General features: G+C 37.1%; 1 protein-coding gene across 1 annotated transcript; it reads left to right on the forward strand.

Annotated features, from left to right (window-relative positions):
- The first annotated feature begins 103 nt into the window (after nt 1-103).
- LOC113047441 (gastrula zinc finger protein XlCGF26.1-like) lies at nt 104-15,348 on the forward strand. The gene is made up of 2 exons (XM_026208812.1): nt 104-859; nt 13,602-15,348. The coding sequence occupies exons 1-2, from the start codon at nt 334-336 to the stop codon at nt 14,828-14,830; spliced, it is 1,755 nt and encodes a 584-aa protein (XP_026064597.1). The 5' UTR covers nt 104-333; the 3' UTR covers nt 14,831-15,348.
- The last annotated feature ends 599 nt before the right edge of the window (nt 15,349-15,947 follow it).

Raw genomic sequence — 15,947 nt, forward strand, 5'->3', positions numbered from 1 at the left:
TCTGAAAACAGCCGAACTTCCCATCACTACATTTAGCGCTCGTTGCTTCGCTCCAGTCCAGCGGGAGGCGCTAAAACACACATACGTCTGTTTACCAAACACCAAGAAACCTCAGAAGAAGATGATTAGTTTCACCGCGCTGTCTGTTGTTTTGTGGTGATGCTGGCTTAACACAGACGGTTTGAAATGTTGTTTCTGTAAATAGAAAAATACAGCTTTTTTTTTAGTCAAGTCAGTAAATACATGTATTCGTCCTCACCTTCGTCTAAGTGTTGAATCAAGCAGGAATATCTGGAGGAGTTTATCATCTGAACTGAGATCTGTTGCTGTGAAATGATGTTTGTTAAACAAGAGAGAGAAGAGGACAGGAGTGAACCTGAAATCTGCAGAATAAAACAGGAGGAACCAGAAACTTCGAGAATAAAACACGAGGAACCAGAAACATGGAGAATAAAACCAGATGAACCAGAAACATGGAGAATAAAACCAGATGAACAAGAAACTTTGAACATAAAACACAAGGAACCAGAAACCTGGAGAATAAAACAAGAGGAACCAGAAACCTGGAGAATTGGACAAGAGGAAGCAGAAACCTGGAGAATAAAACCAGAAGAACCAGAAACCTGCAGAATAAAACACGCGGAACCAGAAACATGGATAATAAAACCAGAGGAACAAGAAACTTTGAGAATAAAACACGAACCAGAAACCTGGAGAATAAAATCAGAGGAACCAGAAACCTGCAGAATAAATCAAGAGGAACCAGAAACTTTGAGAATAAAACAGGAGGAACCAGAAACCTGGGGAATAAAACAGGAGGAACCAGAACAATGGAGAATAACACTCGAGGAACAAGGAGGTTGGTGTTTTTTCCTTAATCTTTAATCACTGTTTGTGGTACATGAAGCTTATAAAGCTTTAGACACAAGGGGGGCTGCACTAGAGAGCTATCAAAATAACTGAAAATCAAAATTTTTATTTTGTACTTACATATGATCAAATTTCTATTTATATGTGAATTTAAAATGCATACTTTCAGTTAGGGTGAAAAAAGGCCACGTCTTGTGGCCTCTCTCCTGAGGCCACAAGACGTTTCATCGAGCAAAATATTACTAATGCACATTTATTCAAAATATAAGAAAACATAACTGTGGAAAAGAAAACATAACTGTGGAAAAAGGTTAATGTTTAAAATAATGTTTAAAAACCAATTATAATTAAGTTGCTTAAACAACTAAAAACAAAACAGCATGTATGCATGCATAGTTAAATACAAAGGGCAGAAAGCCAGTCACACAGAAATGTAAAATTTCATGTTTTTTAATTTAAAAACATAAGATGTAATGAGATGGGTCGGCCGTCCGCATTATGTCATTTTCGTCATCCGCGTACAGGCAATTTTTTGAGACCGCGTGGATGGTGCACGTACGCGAGGTGAATGATGAGACGTTGACGCTGGTCCACCTTTGAAAGTTGCGTGGACACGGCTGTGCGCGAGACGGAACGGAACACGGAATGTGACGTTTACCCGGGGCTTAATAGGCAGCCTTCGTTAATGCACACCTAAAATTCAAATGCAACGTTTTTTCTTTCGAATGTGGATTTTATTTTAAATTAGACGAACATTCGAAATTCAATTAAAAATTTTTTTGAATAACTATGAATACTTCAACCTCGTCTAACATACCCAGTGGCATTAGAAAAAGTCTCCACTACAATACTGTCGCCGCGATTGCGGAGAGGTGCGGTCAGAAGACAAATATACAGGTCTAGCGCGGTAAAAATCTCCCGCCTCGTCCCCGCAACAATAACACGCCTGCTAATTTCGCGATGAACACTCCGACCCCGGCAAACATTGTTCACAACTCTGACATCTGGCAAAGGACCATTTATTTACATTAGGCAAAGGATTCACCGTTTGTGCTTGGTGTAGGGCTATACTTTCACTTTCAGTATCACCGTCATCTTCTGAATACAGATATTCCCCTTTAGAATCAGTGTCCGCGAATAGAAGTAACAACACCTCATTGCGGCTTTATTGATGCCATTAGATAATAATAATAATCTAATGCCAATACTCGCTGACGTTGACAATATTGGTCAGATAAAATGGCTCACTTAATTCTCACACAAGCTCCGCTTTTTTTCGCACTGATTCAATGCGTTCTAGCTCGAAGATTTTGTATAGGAGCATTACGTTTTTTTCAGTCAGAGATGAAGTATTACATGTCTGCTATCTGGTGCAGGGGAGGTTGCATGAAATGTGACACCCTATTTGACAAAATCGGCCGTTTTATTCAGTGCCGCATCTTGTCGAGTAAACTCGTCCGTGGCGCCAAGAGGGTTAATAAGTAAAGCCTGTGGGATGGAGTTTGCAGGTAACTGTGTTCACCACCGAATCTATACATTTTGTAATTGTTGTTTTATGATGTGCGGTGGATATTATCAAGTGTTGCAAAAAATCCAAACAAAACACACCTACAGAGTGCACGAATACATGACGTGAAGTCAGGCTAGATTAGTGTGCATGCGTTCTTTCACTGCATGATTCAGTCTATTAAAATGCATAACAAAATTAAAGATACCGGCCTTTATATCATTTCATATAATTAAAATCACAAAAGAGTGCATTTTTCCTCAAAACCCCAGCATGATTAGAAATTTGATATTGATTTTATACAAAGTTAACAGATAAACAAGAAGTTAATATTAAGAGACTTATGTTTTTAGACTTTTTTTGGTAAATAAAGGGGATTTACTATTAAAAATAAAACTTGGAAGAAATGTGAGGTTATTTATTAAAAAAATGTTGTTTGTTTAATTTTAGTAGTAGTAGTAGTAGGCTATGTGCATTCTGCTGAACAGTAGTAATACATTTCTGGCAAATACTTGTCTTTAAATGAAACCGTATTTTTATTTTGAAGGGTTACCATGAATACCTTTACAGTTTATGTGTATGTGATATCACACTAGTTTTACTCAAATCAAACAGTCAGATGCTCATGAAGTGACTGTCAGAGCAGTTCTTTAGATGTTTTACATGTGTTCATGTCCTTATTTAGTGAGACGACACACGGTGTAATCACCGGGAGCGTCACGCGCTTCAGTGTGTTTAATAAACGAAGTCATGCTTCTGCGCCATTCATTAACACAGACACGCAAAACATGCATGATTCATATTAAAATAGAGTTTTCCGGCTTAATATTTACAGATATTAGTCCATATTGTTTTTTGATGTAAGTGACTTACTTTTAATTAATCCAATATTGGACAAATTCTGTGACATTCCGTGTTAAACTGTAAATTCCAGTATAACAGATTTTATCCTCGCATTCTAAACTTTAATAAAGAATTTAGACTGATTAATATTAGCTGTCAATCACACAGTCACTGCTTTCCGCTAACTACCACAAGGAAAAAAAGGGCTGAAGAGGAAAAAATGAAAAGAATACTGATTTCATTTGTAAACAACCTAAACCTAACATGCACAAAAGAGGATGAGAGCCTGTAGTCGGTGATGAAGTTGTAACGCTTTTGACTCTGATAACTCTTAAAATCCATGAAATGAAAGAGACTCAATTCAACTTTACTCCAAATATATGAACTCATCTCTTTTGAATACTTTATATTTAACATGTTCCTTTATGTCCAATATCAGTGTTAAACTGTTGGACTTTAAATTAAATCTACTATTGCTTTTCACCATTGACTTATTTTGCAGAACATTTAGACTGATCATTTCAGTGCGCAGATACGGCAGATTTGTCACAGGATGCACGATGTGACAGTTGTGTCCGACTATGTGAACTAGCTGTTTTAAATACAGTATTTTTATATTTAACATTAGTTTATCAGTATGTTTGAAAGTATTTTTTTTGATTATTGGTGATTCCATAGGCTCTCTCTCGCGCACCTGCGTGGTTTAAAACACCAAATAGTGATGTTATGACAAGAACAAAGAGTTTCTCTCTTGCTTCACCCATGCACGATAATATCGTGTATCGTCGATCTCATGGGCTGACGATATGACTATTTGAAAAGTGACCATATTGCCCAGCACTACTAAGTTGGTTACTGCATTATGATTGGTTCAAAGTCAAGTCAAGTCACCTTTATTTATATAGCACTTTAAACAAAATACATTGCGTCAAAGCAACTGAAAAACATTCATTTGGAAAACAGTGTGTCAATAATGCAAAATGATAGTTAAAGGCAGTTCATCATTTAATTCAATAATGTAATCTCTGTTCAGTTAAATAGTGTCTGTGCATTTATTTGCAATCAAGTCAACGATATCGCTGTAGATGAAGTTACCCCAACTAAGCAACCGAGAGGCGACAGCGGCAAGGAACCGAAACTCCATCGGTGACAGAATGGAGAAAAAAACCTTGGGAGAAACCAGGCTCAGTTGGGGGGACAGTTCTCCTCTGACCAGACAAAGTCAGCAAAGTCAGATTGTGCAGAAGAATCATCTGTTTCCTGTGGTCTTGTCCTGGTGGTCCTCTGAGACAAGGTCTTTACAGGGGATCTGTATCTGGGGCTCTAGTTGTCCTGGTCTCCGCTGTCTTTCAGGGCAGTAGAGGTCCTTTCTAGGTCCTGATCCACCATCTGGTCTGGATACGTACTGGATCCGGGTGACTGCAGTGACCCTCTGATCTGGATACAGACTGAATCTGGTGGCTACGGTGACCTCGGAAACAAGAGAGAAACAGACAAATATTAGCATAGATGCCACTCTTCTAATGATGTAGCAAGTACATAGGGTGTTATGGGAAGTGTTTCCGATTCCGGTTTACCTAATTAATGCAGCCTACAAATCATTTAACGGATTTGGATATTAAAAGCATATTAGTATGTTATGTGTATGCCAGGTTAAAGAGATGGGTCTTTAATCTAGATTTAAACTGCAAGAGTGTGTCTGCCTCCCGAACAATGTTAGGTAGGTTATTCCAGAGTTTAGGCACCAAATAGGAAAAGGATCTGCCGCCCGCAGTTGATTTTTGATATTCTAAGTATTATCAAATTGCCTGAGTTTTGAGAACGTTGCGGACGTAGAGGATTATAATGTAAAAGGAGCTCATTCAAATACTGAGGTGCTAAACCATTCAGGGCTTTATAAGTAATAAGCAATATTTTAAAATCTATACAATGTTTGGTACGGAGCCAGTGCAGCATTGACAGGACCGGACTAATGTGGTCATACTTCCTGTTTCTAGTAAGAACTCTTGCTGCTGCATTTTGGACTAGCTGTAGTTTGTTTGCTAAGCATGAAGAACAACCACCCAATAAAGCATTACAATAATCTAACCTTGAAGTCATAAATGAATGGATTAACATTTCTGCTTTTGACATTGAGAGCATAGGCCGTAATTTAGATATAATTTTGAGATGGAAAAATGCAGTTTTAAAAATGCTAGAAACGTGGCTTTCTAAGGAAAGCTTGCGATCAAATAGCACACCTAGGTTCCTAACTGATGACAAAGAATTGACAGAGCAGCCGTCAAGTCTTAGACCGTGTGCTAGGTTATTACAAGCAGAGTTTTTAGGTCCTATAATTAACACCTCTGTTTTTTCAGAATTTAGCAGTAAGAAATTACTCTTCATCCAGTTTGTTATATCGACTATGCATTCCATTCGTTTTTCAAATTGGTGTGTTTCACCAGGCCGCGAAGAAAGATAGAGCTGAGTATCATCAGCATAACAGTGAAAGCTAACACCATGTTTCCTGATGATATCTCCCAAGGGTAACATATAAAGCGTGAAGAGTAGCGGCCCCTAGTACTGAGCCTTGAGGTACTCCATACTGCACTTGTGATCGATATGATACATCTTCATTCAAAAAGCATTCAAATGATTCGAGAAGCACCCGGCTGCAGCCTGCAGATGCCTACTCTGATTGGTTCGATTGTCTTTCATAAGCATACATGATAAGAAATGTCAAGTCAAGTCTGTTTTATTGTCAGTTTCCACATGTACAGTACATACATACAGAGAATCAAAATTGCGTTACTCTCAGACCCCGGTGCATACAGATAACATAAATATTAAAACCTAAAAATCTAGATCAAATATAAAATGTAGATACAACTATACAATAAGGGAATGTAATAAAAAGACATATCATAAAATTAAAAATAAATTTAAAAAAAGCAGCGCAAGGCAAATGGCAGATAGAGTGCAAATCAATGAAGTGAACAACAGTGAAGATAAAATATTTTTTTTTAATATGTGTGCGTAGTTGGTGTAGGATGGAGTGTTGTTTAAAAAGCTAAAAACGCTGTGTAGTTTTACAAAGCCTTCATTATAATGCACAGAAGAAGAAAAAAAACCATTAGCATGTAAGCCTCCATGTCCCTGAAGTGATTGTTTTGCTAAATTAAGCTGATCTTTAGGCTAACAGACAAACTACCCACTACATTTAATAAATGAATTGGGTTGATTATCCAGTGGGAGGATCAGGTTTTCAGATAGTAGAATTTGTTATGAATACATTTTTGCAAATTTGATTATTTCGTATTATCATAGTATAAGAAAGGAAATGAAAAGGATGTATCAGTATTGTTTTAATTTACACTGCATGACAAGACAATTATTGTTACATAATTATCTGTCATGCAGTTGATAAACCCGCAATAGGTTAATGTGTCTGCTGTGTGCCATTTTGAAATTTTTATGAAACTTTAATTTTCTTTACTATTTTGCAAAGCATAGACCTTTTCCTCTCCTTTATTTAGGAAAATATGCTGCTACTCATTATTTTAAAGTGAAGAAATCAAGAAACTATTATTTCTATCGACAAGTCTAGATTCTGAAAGGACATAACTGTAATCTGTTGCTATAGTAACGATCGTGTTCTTATTTTAGTGCAGTTGTTAAGATTGTGCTTATTTCAGCGAACAGTTTCATACATTTATACAGGGTTAAACTTTTGTGTCATTCAGTGGCACTATTTAGAGATGAGTGATGTGCATTTTAGACCCTTTTTAAAAATGTTTTTAATTATGCACATCCTTGAATAAACCACATTTAAGTGTTTTCCTCCGATAGAAAACCATTTGCCTAAAATGAAAATGCTTAACATGGCATAATGCATTAAAATGTGTTTTAAAAAGACCAAACTCAGTAAACATTTTTAATAAAGCATTCTATTTACAGACAAGCAGACTATGGAAGAGAAATGTTTAACGATTAATTAAGCGCGTTGCATTCGTATTCTGGACTCATATCTAGTTGTCTGTGAATAGAATGCTTTATTAATAGTTTGTTTACTGAGTTTGGTACTGGTAAGATGACTAAGGCAAATAGTCTGGTGACATAGATCTGCACGTGCTTCTCAATACAAAGTACACAAATTTTGGACTTGCATCCTCGGTAGTTCGGAAGTTGTGCATTCGAATCGGGAGTGTGATGTCCACGACGACGCAAATTCAGTAATTCTGCAAACAGCAGCGCACTTGATAACATCAGTCAGCTCACCTTGACTACTGCAATTTTCCTCACTGTACATTTATAATAAAACAATATAGGATATCAAGTACCACTGCCTCCTTTCGTTTTTCATTTTAACAAAATAACAGCTGCAGAAATGTACTTAGTTCAGGGAAATGTGTGTATACATTAGGGCTGAACGATATATCATTATCGTATTTATATGTAGATATGAACTTTCAAGATTTTACTATTGAAAAAAGCAACGATATAGACGATATAGATTTCCCCTCTCCGCGCTCGCCCTGCATACAACTCTGGCAGTCACAACAAACATCAGTTTTACGAGTGCTCTTGACTGCAGCGCTAAAGCCATAGGGACGTGGGAACTATATTATGATGGGGGGGGCGGCGTTTCCATGGTGACGCGTCATTGCTTGTCACGTGACACACCGCAGCAGCAACAGCGCTGAATGAATGATGATCTGCTTTTATATCATTTTTCCTTTTTTATTCAGAATATTCACAAATGTGTTAGTTATGGCATGAAATATCTGATATTCCGATTGTAAAATACATGCAAGTGGAAGTATATTGTTGTTTAAACACCTTTATAACGATCGCGTTAGTTGAGCTGTATGCGCGATGGGCGCCGCCGTGTTAGTTTGTGCCATAGACGCAGTTCAGAGAATAGGATTTGTAGTATTTACAACCTCTATGTTTACAACACATGAATTCATCCACTTCTCCCGAAATACTTAAAAGTAAGTGGCTGGTGAACTGGGAATAGAATATGTAAACTCTGAAGTAACTTACACAATGTGTATCTGATATGAATAAAACGTGTCGAATTATAATGGAAAGGATTATTATTACCTCTTCCATAGACATCAGTGTGTATTTTACAAACTCTAAATGTATTGTTTTTTAGTACTTATGTGAATTTATTTGTTTGAAAACTAAAATAAACAGTATGTGGTTGAAAACACTGAATAGGTGTGATATATGACAGCTCTGACTCTGAGCGCGCCTGTCTCTGGCCGCCAGCTCCCCCGTTCCAACGTCTATGCACACTGTACAGAGACAGCGGATAAATTAGAAAAAGAAAGAAATGAGTGCGGGAGATAATGCGGCCGGTGGCAGTGCAGAATCTGATTGGGTGCCAAAACATAAATCATCCTCCATAATTTGGAAGTATTTTGGATTCAGAAAAGATGATGTAAACCAGAGTGACGTGTTGTGCAGGTCGTGCTTAGCAAAAGAACACGTAGTCATATCGTATCGATATCGAGATATCTGGCATGAAAATCGAGATATGAAATTTTGTCCATATTGTTCAGCTCTAGTATACATACAGCCATTACAATGAAACGAAATATAATATCAATTGCCTCTTTTTATTTTCATTTTAACATATAGATAAATTGAATACAGACCAAAGATAACCTGTTAGATTGACCCAAAACGAATTATGTTTTGTTTAACCACTAAAGAGACATCAGAAGGACTAGCCGAGGTGAGGTTGCTCTCGGCGGATACGTGATCACTGAGCTCCCGCTGATCGCGTGGAGCTCATGTCTCTATATTAATATAAAAGATGAGGATAAAAAAAGACAAAAGGAACAAATTAAATAACACAGACACTGCTCTGCAGTACGGCTCCGAGGTTCTGCTGGACCATAGATCGGCGGTCGTGGCATAATAGGTGATCTTCTGCAATTTATGGGACAGCGTTTGTCGACAAGACTTGAACAGTTTTGGTAGAGCTGTTTTACTGAAATATCTACTTGAAGGCAGATTATATCTGGGATCTAATGTCTGTAACATTTCTTGAAACCCATCCTTCTCGACTGATGGAATTGGCAACATAGACCTTGCAAAAAAAACTTGTTAGAGAGTTCGTAATCGTTTTCCACCTTTCCCTTTTTTTTGTCATATGGTGTTTTCTTTGTGAATGTTTCTGCCAAGGTCTGTTGCGTCTGTTCTTTTTTTTTTGTATCGTGTTTGTCGCAGCAGTGTTTTGTGCGTGGTACGGAGATGATGGAAGAGGTTGGTTGTGGTGCTCTGCATGCAACAAATTCTACAGATGGGCGACTTTTGTTGCTCGTCATTTTGGTCAAAACCAAACCATCTCCAGGCTAAAGAAGGTGACCCATGTCTCGTTGTTAGCTCTTCTGGCACTGGTTTCGAGGATGACTGTATTTTCGCTTTCTTCGCTCATTTTTGTGTTGTTGCACTCAAAGCTAGATAACAAGTCACTGATGAGTAACACGCACGGCACACTGTAATGACGTAAGACGTCAGGGGCACTGAGGCATTATGGGCAGTTCACCGTATTAATAAAAATGTTTTCATTTGTGTTCGGAGGCTATTCCGGTGGATCTCTTGTGAAAAATGTATTCCATCTTTTGGACTCATCATTATACAACGCAATTTTCTAATAATGCAATCACAAAGCTCACCACTTGAGGACGCCACAGACATAAAAAAAAAAGTTTTAACTTCAGACTTCAGTTTTCCGCAAACAACGCATATTTGCTTTTCTAGCAGCTATTTTATTAATCGTGTATCGGCTTTGCTCTTTAAGTTTTTTGATTGTTGCTTCAACTAAGAAACGTCATAACACACAGGTAAGAACTCCGTAGTTGTATTGCAAATTAGTAGCAGCTTACTCATTGAGGAACGATCGTGATTTTGTAAAAAAAAATAAAAAAATAAAATATAGTCAAACAAACCCCTACATTAATAAAATCACTACATATAATTATTTAGAAGGTTATAGTGTGCATTATTTGTTTTCTCTTTAACTTCCTTCAGCTCTTTTCGTGTTTGGGGGGTCGGATTGTACAAATTATGAAATATCCGATATCCCAATTTTGCTTATCGTCCAGACAACAATTTGGATATTATCGTCTAAACGTTATATCGCCCACCCCTAGTACTATGTATTTTTACAATATAAGATATATCTTTTAATTTGCTAAAATAAACGTTTAACAAAAATTACATGATTTGGGCTAGTGCTGGGTGGTATACCCGGTCATAACAAATACAGGTGTATATTTTCGTTATGATATTAATTTTTTTATATATTGCCATACCGATTTATTTAATTATTCAATGTTGGAAATGAACGTCATGCTGTGCCGCGGCCGCGCGACACTGTTTCAGACAGACCCTTTAAAATGTTGCACTTCTAAGCAGCGACTGTGAGGCGTGGTGAGGGTAAACACAGTAGTGCTCTGGTGTTACGTTATAACGCCTGTTTCACACATAGTCCATCTGCAGTGCATATTGCGTATTTTTTTATGCACCCATGTTTAACAGATTCCAGCGTTTACACTGCACGAGGTTGCGGTCCGTCAGTGAGTTCAAGGAGCAGTGCGTCTGCAGCAGTGCATCAATTGTTAAAGTACCAAGTCTAATTTTGCTGTGCTGCAGGCACTGAATTAAAGTGATAGCGCATTGTTCGCTGGAAAAATTAACATGGATTGACAGGGAAATGCAGTAATTCCACAATAAATGTACACTAATTAAAGCTGTTTCACACACAACACATGGGTTTTTGGCTAGGTTTCAAACAAGAAAAACACTTTTGCACTTTTAGATAAACAAGGAAAACAATATATTTATATTCACTTCTATGGAGGCAGAAAAACAAAGTTCACCCATGGGATTGCTTGTGATAAAAATTTAAATGCAAAATGGACGAGACTGTTTCTGGCTGTGGTGTTTTAATTTGAAATATTTTAACAAGAAAGGTAGGCTAATTATTGTGTTGAAATGTTTTGCCGCTTGCTTGAGCAGCTTATTATACAAACCTAGAAGTAAAATGCATGAGTAATGTGTTGTTTATATTTATTGAGTTTAAACTAATGTCTATAACTATGAAAGATTGTTACTGTTCTTTGATAAAAGACTCACAATGTAAAATATATATATATATATATATATATATATATATATATATATATATATATATTTTTTTTTTTTAACATATGAAATCAAAACAATGAACAAATGTGTTTTGTGGACTAAACAGACGCGGATCAGTGTGAGACACAATCAGTCCGTGCTGCGGACTGCAGACGGAGTATGTGTGAAACAGGCGTTACAGGGAAGATGGATGCTGCAGAACTAGTAGAATATGACAAAGAAGAACTTGTGACAAAAAGAGGAGCCTGGTCTGTTGTTTGGAGGGTTTTTGGTTTCCAAAAATCCGACATCGACCAAACAACCATTTTATGCAACCGGGAAACCGGCATAATTTAGAAAAAAAAAAATGTCATATACATTTTTGTTCAGACCGCCCAGCACTAATTTGGTCCCTATTAAATTTTTTATTTTTTTCACCATATTTTTTTTTATTGTTACCAAATTCTGTTGTGGCATGTCTAATTATTAGAACGCATTCATGATCTAATGATTTTTCCCCTCAAACATTCTGTGTATTTGCAATTTAATTGTTATAAAATCAAGGCATGTAACATTTTGTCTTTTAATTACTGAAAATTAAGCAAACTTTTTTTTGCAAACAAAAACATTTTACTATTAAAATTAAAACATGGAAGAAATGTGTGATTATTCCTTAAAAAATAACGTTTGTTTAATTTAATAGTAGTAGCAGGGTATGTACATTCTACTGAAAAATAGACTTCAAAACCGGACTTTTATTTTGACGGTTTGTCGTGAATACCTTTACAGTTCTGCACATGTGATCTGATGCTTTTGCTCAAATCAAAAGGTTAAATGCTCATGAAGTGACTCTCAGAGCAGTTCTGAAGAAGTTCTTTATGTGGTTTTCGTCCTCATTTAGTCAGTTGTCAGACGCCGAAATCATCACGAGCGCCACGTGCGTTAAACTGTGAATTCCGTTTTTATGAATGGATTCCATGATTCCGTCCGCATTTTCTGCATCACAGGAAACACAGGACCCTACAATTCCATCAGCACAATGTATACTCTCACACTTGAACTGCTTCTGTTATTGAACACTCCGGACACATTGCGTTCAAATCAAGCAGTGGTCTAAAACAGTTTATTTATTCACCAATTGGACACAAGTTTACTTCAAGAATGAATGAGGCAAAGATTAGTTTGAAGCTCAGTGTTTAAAAAACGGAAAGAGTGATCTATATTATAGCTCTATAAATTAAGCATATGGACTTTATTAGAGCCACAGAAAGACAAACATTTAGATGAAAATGCTCAATATACAATTCATTATGTACATTAACAATGATTCGGGGTGAATATAATGTAATTTAATGAAAACCTTGTGAATGGCACTCTGAGGCCATTCAGAAAATCCTGTCTGAAATTTCTCGCTCTGTTCAGCGTGTAGCATCAAGTGTTAAAACAAACAGCACGTGCTGTTAGTGATTTCAACCGCTAGAGGCCGCTCTCACAATGTATAATGAAAACAGAGCCTTCTCAGCAGCTCCAGAAAAGGGCGAAATGTGGAAAACTATCGGCATGGATTTTTGCCGATAAGCGTTTGTTCCAGCAATCAACTATTGGTGCCAATCGGTTCTTCTATATATATATATATTTGGATAAAGCACTTCTCCTTTGCCGAGATAATCCATCCACCTCACAGGTGTGGCGTATCAAGATGCTGATTAGACAACATGGTTATTGCACAGGTTAGGCTGGCCATATAAAAAAAAAACACTCTCCGAAAAGTGTGCACAGAAATACAGTATCATACATCCTGATTATTTTTTTAAACGTTGAATGTTTTTTAAAGCATGACTCTAACTCTTTGTAGTGTAAACAACTCTGAATGCATGAATCAACATATAACATGTATATCCCCGCACCCCCCAATTGTTTTAATAAACGTTAGATTAACCTGTTAACCAGACCAACCATTAAGTGCCCTACGTAACTTAAAATTGCAACAGCTCCTTATCTTTGTTAGATAATTTTGGTGCCTTTGGAAAGAACTTTTTAGCAACCAGAGTTGATAATGCTAAAAAATATTTGTCAAGATTAATTTTGTCCCGTTTCATTTAATCTATTCATAACCATTGACACTTGCAAACAAAGAGTTGAGTACGCCGGCGTCCAGTTGAAGGTTAACAGGTTAATAATCATTTTTTGCAACCATTGTACACAAATTTTAACCTTTTTCCAAATGTCCCAATTGATTCTTATTTATTAATTTTAGGCCTGATGAAAGTGAAAGAAGGAGGACAAGATCCGAATAAGGTGGAGGAGAAACATCACTGTCAGAAAGATCATGATGTCAATGGAGAAAAATCTTGCAGCATTAAAAAACCAGAAGTCAAAAGTCTTTTCAGATGCTCTCAGTGCGGAAACACTTACAAACATAAAGTAAGCCTGAAGGATCACATGTTAGCTCATGCTGGAATAAAGCCTTTCAGCTGCTCTCAGTGTGGAAAGAGTTTTACAACAAAAAGGCTGCTTAAGTATCATTCGCTAACTCACAATATAGAAAAGCCTTTCAGCTGCTCTCAGTGTGGAAAGAGTTTCAAAAAGAAAGGACACCTTAATGATCATTTGCGAACTCACACTATCGAAAAGCCTTTCAGCTGCTCTCAGTGTGGAAAGACTTTCACTCGCAAAGCAAGCCTTAAGAATCACATGTTTATACATGCTGAGATAAAGCCTTTCAGCTGCTCTCAGTGTGGAAAGAGTTTTACACAGATAACTCAACTTAATGAACATTTGCATATTCACTCTTCAGTAAAGCCTTTCAACTGCTCTCAGTGTGGAAAGACTTTCACACGTAATGCAAGCCTTAAGGATCACATGTTAATTCATGCTGGAATTAAGCCTTTCAGCTGCTCTCAGTGTGGAAAGAGTTTTACACAGAAAAGGAAACTTAATGAACATTTGCATATTCACAGTTCAGAAAAGCCTTACGTCTGCTCTCAGTGTGGAAAGAGTTATACACACACATCGAACCTAAAGAGGCACATGTTAAATCATGATATAAAGTATTTTACCTGCTCTCACTGTGGAAAGAGTTTTACACAGAAAACCCAACTTCAGGATCATTTGTTTATTCACTCTTCAGAAAAGTCTTTCAGCTGCTCTCAGTGTGGAAAGTCTTTCACAGGTGCAGCAAGACTTAAGCATCACATGTTAATTCATGCTGAAATAAAGCCTTTTAGCTGCTCACAGTGTGGAAAGAGTTTTACACAGAAAGGACACCTTAATGCTCATTTGTATACTCACTCTTCAGAAAAGCCTTTCAGCTGCTCTCAGTGTGGAAAGACATTTAGATATAAATTAAGCCTTAAGAGGCACATGTTAATTCATGCTGGAATAAAGCCCTTTACCTGCTCTGAGTGTGGAAAGAGTTTTACACAGAAAGGACACCTTAAGACTCATTTAGTAACACACTCTTCAAAACTTTCAAAAACAAGATAACAGATATCTTGAGACTCACATGTTAATTTATATTGAGGTAAATCCTTTCAGCTGATCTCAGTGTCGATAGAGTTTACAGTTATATTTATTCATTTTAGCAGAAGCTTTTATCCAGTGACTTACAGTTGGGGAATATATCAAGCAGTTCATCTCAAAGAGGCAAACTGACACCATGTTTGTAATGGCAAGTTTCAGACATTTGCCGCATTTCCACCGAAAATACCCGGAACATTTGTACCAGGAACTTTTTTCCCCAGGAACTTTTTTCTCCCCAGATCTGTTGCTTCCTGCATTTCCACCGCGGTCTGCACGTGTTTCTCAATACAAAGTGCGCTGATTTTGGACTTCATCGGTAGTTCAGGCTTTGTGCAGTTGACTCGGGAGTTGTTTTGTCCACAATGACACAAACCAGTAATTCTGCAAACAGCAGTGTACTTGATAACATCAGTCAGATCGCCTTGGCTACTGTAATTTTCCTCACTGTACATTTACAATAAAATGAATTATGATATCAAAAACCACTGCCTCCTTTCGTTTTCATTTAAGCATAATAACAGCTGCAGAAATGTACTTAGTTCAGGGATATGTGTATATATACAGCCATTACAATGAAACGGAATATATCAATTTGCCATTTTTATTTTCATATTTACATATAGATAAATTGAATATAGACCAAAGGTCACCTGTTAGATTTACCCAAAACCAATAATATTTTTTGTTTAACCACTAAAGAGACATCAGAGCCAGCAGCACACATCAGAAGATCTAGCCGAGGTGAGGCTGCTCTCGGTGGATACATGAGCACTGAGCTCCCGCTGATTGCGTGGAGCTCACCGTCTCCGAATTCGGCAAAACACATTTTTAAATAGCCGCTGTATAAATAAACCACAGATTTGAGTTTTAAACAACTACATTCGCAACTATTATTGCTCAAATAAACATGAGCTGAACCAGGAAAGAATAAAGGAAGGAAGTTCTTTGTTCGTTTTTCAAATATTAACAAAAAAAATGCATTCACACTACAAACGACGCAGCGACAAATCAACACGATGCTATTAATTTCAATGAAGATCCAGCCATTGCTGGTTACACAGGTGATCGTGACAAAGGATGG

The sequence above is a fragment of the Carassius auratus genome, chromosome 28 (genome assembly GCF_003368295.1).
Source record: "Carassius auratus strain Wakin chromosome 28, ASM336829v1, whole genome shotgun sequence".
NCBI classification, from domain to species: domain Eukaryota; kingdom Metazoa; phylum Chordata; class Actinopteri; order Cypriniformes; family Cyprinidae; genus Carassius; species Carassius auratus.